The sequence below is a fragment of the Frankliniella occidentalis genome, unplaced genomic scaffold (genome assembly GCF_000697945.3).
Source record: "Frankliniella occidentalis isolate FOCC.00 unplaced genomic scaffold, Focc_3.1 Scaffold26, whole genome shotgun sequence".
Lineage (NCBI taxonomy): Eukaryota > Metazoa > Arthropoda > Insecta > Thysanoptera > Thripidae > Frankliniella > Frankliniella occidentalis.
In genome coordinates, this window is record NW_026267156.1 from 2,109,299 (window position 1) to 2,115,164 (window position 5,866).

Genomic DNA, 5,866 nt, shown 5'->3' on the forward strand with positions numbered 1-5,866 from the left:
GCCCCGCCGGCCCCCGTGAGGGCCGCAGAGGACACGCTTTGACGGGGTAATCACCCCGTGCATTAATCTGGTCCATATCGGCCCGGGCCCGCAGCATCCAGGCAGGCGCAGCCCCGGCGCAGCCGCTCCTGGCAGCGGGTTTGTGTGATTGATCGATTCACTTCTTGAGTTTAACGCCCGTTTCCCGAGGAGATGGCCCTCTCGGTGTATGGGAAGGGGGTAGCCAGCCCGCCCCGCCCGCCCCGCCGGCCTGGGCCCGTGGTCCGGCAGCGCGAGGCATTCGGAATCGGGGATGCTGGAGGAGGAGGGGGGGGGGGTTGACCTTTCGGCTTAGCCCAGCCCCAGCTACACCACGAGCAGTGGTAGCCGTCATTATCGTCAAGCGGTAGTAGCGCGTTCGCTCCGGTCAGGATTTACACACACACACACACACACTCCCCATAAATTTTTTTTCTACCGAAAATATCAGAATTTGATGCGATTGGAAAGCTCGGAGAATCGTCGTCAGAGAGAAATGGTTGGGCTACCTCCAGACCAGACGCGCGCATTTGTAGGGACGACTGTTAATCCGCCGCGGAGGGTGCCACTTTTGCAATCACGCACGCCCACCACACTAACGCACGCCTCGTTCGCACCAACACACACTCGTGCGAGCACCAACCCGCGCGCCAACCCTTCCCCCGGGCCGCCATTGCGGTCGCCTTTGGCCGAGCCCTTGGCCCCCTACGCCGCCGGCCCGGCCGCCCGCGTCCTCCCCGAGGTCCTCCCGCCCAGCATTAAGTTGATCCACTCGGGCGGCGCCGCAGGGGGCCGTGCTGCGGGGAGGGGAGGGGAGGCCCGCGCGACCCGCGCCGAAACAGAACGCCATCAGATTTATAATCTCATCAAGGCTGGCTGCCGCCCGCCGCAGCCTGCAGCTAATTGCTCGGACCTGCGCCGTGCTGCTGCGCGGAGCCAAGCGGAGCCGGGGGCTGGCGGCCGGCGGGTGGCTCTCGGGTTGCTCGGGGAGCTCTCTTAACCCCGTCCGCCGTCGCCTCGGCGGGGGGGCCGGCCGGTGGTGAGCTAGCGGCGGTTTTTTCACGCCCCGCACCGCTAAATCCTTTTTGAGGGGTCCGCGGCAGGTAACGCCCCATCCTGGCGGCCGTGGGCGTCGAGGCCCCCGGGTCCATACCCCGAGGAGGTCCGCCCCGTTAGCCCCCCGCCGGGGGGTGGCGTCCGGGGGGTGCCTCTGCCGCCGCCGCTGCCGCTCCCATAGGGCCCGCCGGGCCCGCCCGCGCCGCCCCCTATGCAGCCGTTCGAGCCAGTTCTCACACACGTCTCGCGCCCATCCCCGCCGCCACCGGGCTGAGATTGATGCCTATCCGTCAGGGGCACTTCTCACCTCTTGGAGCTTGGAGGCCCGCGCCGACGCACCACCGCACAATTAGGAAGGGGCGGGGTGGGGTGGGGTGGGGCGGCCAGGGCGCTCAAAGAGCAGTCGGCTGACGCGCGGCCCAAACTGGACCCCCAACAGTTTGGCGGGGGGTCCTGCTGGCCTGCTGGCTGGTCGGCCTGCACCATAGAGCTCCATGGTTGGAGGTCGACGCTTTGCGCTCACCCCGCATCGGCTGTACCGTGTGTCAACGCCACGACACAACCGTATGCTGGGTTGCCTACTCGTTCTGCCCGTAAGGCGCCTGGGCCAGGGTATGGTATGCAATTCCGCAACCCCCGTTTGTGTCGTATCCCTGCCCTGACCAACGGTACCGGTCCAGAGTCGGTTCAGTTGTCCCCGCGTTTGTCAGTTTTCCGAATGCTCTTTCCTCTTTGAAAAATAATGTTCTGATCGAACAATCTTGCGCTGCGCGGCGCTTATGACGGCTGGCACTGCACTCTCGAGTCTGCCACTCGCTCCTCCTGACGGCGAGCATTGGCATTGCTTGTGCTTATGCCCCGGGGCGGGCGCGGCGGCGGCGGCCACCGTGGGACACATCCGCGCCCGATCGGTGCCCCTCTGCTACCTGTGTGGTCATTAATCAGACGCCGGATTGTTCCAGTACAGTACCTCGAGGTGCCTCCATGGTACCTCCATGGTGCCTCCATGGTACCTCCATGGTACCTCCATAGTACCTCACAGTGCGCGCCGCGCCCAGGTGCCCGACGTGCCCCCGGGGGCCGCGCCAGGGCCCGGCGAGGTGCCGGTGGCATTGCTGCTGCTGCTGCTGCTGCTGCTGCTGCTGCTGCTGCTGCTGCCCGCGGGTCCTTCTTTATCACTCGTAATTAAATTAATCTGATGTTCGGAGGGCCGCGCGGGCCGCGAAATTAAGAGGGGAACGGGGGAGTGGAAGTAACAGAGGAGCCGGGAGGGAGAGAGGGCTTCTAGGAGGAGCTCGGCGAGCACGGCGGCTCGCGGGGATTGGCGCCTTTCAGCGGGGAGGAGGAGGAGGGAGGGAGACACCGATAGCGACACACCCGCGGCGCGGCAGCAGCAGGAGGAGGAGGAGAGTGGAGTGCAGAGAGAGGGAGGGAGGCTGGAGAGGAGAGCTCTCCTGCGACCGGTAATGAGTCGCGGGGAGGGCCGGGGCCGCGGGCACGGCGCACAGGCGCGCACCTCTTTGGAGAGCAGCCGTGCGCTAAAGTCGATTTGTGTTGGAGGAACCCGCCCTGCGGCAGGGCAGGAGCGCACACGGCCCCCGGGGGCTGGCGGAGGTGCGGGAGCGGGGCCTCCGTCCGTACCTGGCCGACCTGCCCTCCTCTGTGCCCTGCAGCAGAGGTCGACCTGCTGATGACAGCGATCCGCGCAGCTTCCCTGCTGGTGGATCCATGTACCCCACACCGCCCCAAGGAGGAGTCGGCCGTGTTAAACGGTCTGCAGAAACACAAGCTCGACGTTGTTGTGTAGCTTTGCCGCGCTCTTGCCCACCTCCTTATCCTCCATCTCTCTCGCTCTCCTGCTCATCCCGCGGACTGGCTGCGCGCGCGTGCGACAGAGACGGAGGGAGGCCGCGCCGAGGAAAAATAAGTCCGAGAAAAAGAGATGCCGCTGCTGGAATAAAAAGCTTTGGTGCTTTGCGGCGGCGGCGGCGGCGGCGGCGGCACGTCGTTTGATTGAAGACGCCGGCTAGAGGGCGCCGCGGTGATGCTTGATGACGCCCCGTGCCGCGCGGCGCGCGCTCCTTGATCCGCCGGGGCTGGAGCCCTCCAGGACGCTCCGGGCGCGTCCGGCCGTAAGCAGCGGCGGTATGCCCGCCGTGTCCAACGCGTCGAGAGCCGCGCGGCCGGCCGCCGGGAGCTCGTGCGCGGGGCGGCGCGGGGACGGGGCCGGGGCGCGCGGCGGCGGTATGCCCTTGTGGCGGCAGCATCAAGCTGACGGCTTCTTCAAACACACCGACACCTTTGGGAGCGAGCGAGTGAGCGAGTGAGAGGATGAGAGGGCAGAGCGAGAGAGAGAGGGACTGAGCGGGGGGAATGAGTGAGCGAGAAAGACACGTCGATAGGCGGGCGATATGAGGCTGCGAGGTGCTTGTGTGAGGCGCGGCGAGTTGAGATGTCCGGTTGGGCTGCTGCGCTGCAATGTTGTCGCCTTTCACTGTCACTCCACTGTCTCCTTCTAAAGCGACTCCATCCAGCCTCCTTCACAGGTGGCTTCCTCACCACCTCGCTTCCTGCTACTGTGTGTCCTCCACACAGTGAAACAAAAATATTTTGTCACCAGAGCGCACGTTGTTTAGTATGCACATTACCAAAACCTCAGCAAAAATCGTTACGGGTACAAATAATTTTTAAACAAAATGATTTTTTGATTTTTGATTTTTTTCAGATGTGGGTTTGGTTTGCCAGGACTTTTTGTACCGTTTGTCTGACTGTCTGCCTTCTGTTCGCAGTGGCCCTGGCTCCAGCCGGGGACTGGCCGGCGGCCGCGGCACGGGGAAGTCCCAGGACGGCAAGCCCGGCTCCGGCGCGAGGGGCGGGCCCTTCGGCAAGCCGAGCGCGTTCGGCGCCCGCTCCTCGGCCGCGAGGACGACCAAGCTGGCTGCCTCCGAGTTCTCGAGCGGCCTTCAGTTCAAGAAGAAGAAGCAGAAGAAGGGCGACGACTAGAGAGGTGCGCCGGCGTTGACATGTTGTTATTATATTATTTCCGTGGCGGTGATGTAAAGAAAGGAGCAAAGATTTAATTTTTGTTTTCTGGTTTAAATGAACTGGTATGATTACATATTAAATACATCACTGTCACACCAAAAATGTACTTCGCGCAATGATAATTGTTTTCCCGAACCAACTCTCGTTTAACTTTTCCGAAATTTCTAATTGAAATTCGTGCGGATGATGTTGAACTTGTAGCCTGCCGGGCGGGGGCGGCGATGGCGCTGGCCGCTGGCGCTGTGCTGGCGAGGGGCGCACTCTTTGCTTGATGCGAGTCGATTAGGAAGGGCGGCAGGCCGAGCGGCAGGCCCGTCCCGTTCGCGCAGAAATATCACGGGGGGCGTGGCGGCGGCGGGCCGGGGCTGCGGCCGCTGCTGCTGTGTCGCCACTGGCGCTAAGTGTGGCGAATCGCGTCTGGACGAGTAAACAGCCTGGGGCTGCTGCTGCTGCCGCCTGGCCTGGGTCGAGCAAATCATCGAGATCCACCTTGTGGTGGCTGTGTATGGCTCGAGCGCGGTCACCTGCCTCGCCTCCTGCAGCCAACCTCCGGTATGGAAGTTTTCTTTGTTGAAAATTCTGCCACCTTTTTCCTTTCCGTGATGTATTTGCCGTCCCACTAAATCGATTTATTGAACGTATCACGTTTCATAATCGTGTACGTTCTTCATATCAACAAATATAGCCTTCACTTGATACCTACGATATGACTGTCAGTAAAACGATTACTTGCCTATGTTGGTTGATCCGATATGGATGGAGGCGGTGCAGATCGCCCTCTCTGTATCGATTCCGTCTTCGCGTTTTCGTTTAGACGGTCACTTCTCGACGACGGTTCGAGAGGGAAAAGGGGGGGGGGGGGCAGGGACGCACCCCCAGTCTGATTGCACAATTAGGGAGGAAACCGCAGAGGCGCCAGCAAGAGACCCGACTTTAGCACCTAGGCGTTGGCATGGCGCCGCCAAAGCAATCGCGCACCCTAAAAAAAAAAACGATTTCAAAAAAAAGTGCCAACCTGACGAATGTGTGCCAGCCGGGCCAGCCAGGGCCGGGGCGTGGCCCGCAAACGAACGGTACAGCATCCTCTCTAATGACGCCCCGGTAGAGAGGTGGTTGGCGCTTTTGCCATTATTATCATCAACGGTGCGCTGTCATTTTGCGCGCCGTTTAGTGTCGGGCAACGAGCTCGGCTGTGGTCTCGAGGGTGGCAACTAACTCTAGTGGGGCATCAAATCTACGTGCGTAGGCTACTCTAACTGCTGTTGATTTTTTTTTTTTACGGAAGTCTTTAAAACTGCCCCGACGCCTGCAAATCTTTTTGGGTTTGGGTGGGAATTCTAATCCTACATCTTTGCTGACAATTTCGTGCAGCTTTCTAAATGATGCGAGGGCCGATTAAGAAAGCGTTCAAAACGGCGGAAACTCCAATGGGCTGTGCAAAAACTGAGCCAAAACGGCGGAGATGCAAATAGGAGTGAAATGAGCAGCAGTGCGCGCGCGCGTGTGAGCAGTGGCCGGTGATCAGTGGCCAGTGGCGGGACCAGCAGGATCGGGGTGCCGCTCGCTCGCCGCTCCAGACCGCGCACCAGCGGGCCTTCGCGGGGGCAGCACAGGGGAGGCAGATGGACAATTAGTGTCAGTGGTATCAAAAGTAGCATTCCCACGGAAGGGCGTTGCCACTGGGGGCGTGGCGTGGCGCGGCTCTTCACACACACACACACTCACACACGGTCCGCCAGCGTAAAGA

General features: G+C 61.6%; 1 protein-coding gene across 1 annotated transcript in view; it reads left to right on the forward strand.

The window, feature by feature from the left end:
- LOC113211508 (probable ATP-dependent RNA helicase DDX31) overlaps positions 1-4,221 on the forward strand; it is a 16,349-nt gene extending 12,128 nt beyond the window's left edge. Inside the window, exon 11 of the mRNA XM_026429891.2 lies at positions 3,864-4,221. Within this exon, the coding sequence (XP_026285676.1) occupies positions 3,864-4,077 (214 nt within the window). The 3' untranslated portion in view covers positions 4,078-4,221. The remainder of the gene's footprint in view (positions 1-3,863) is intronic.
- Positions 4,222-5,866: the final 1,645 nt, after the last annotated feature.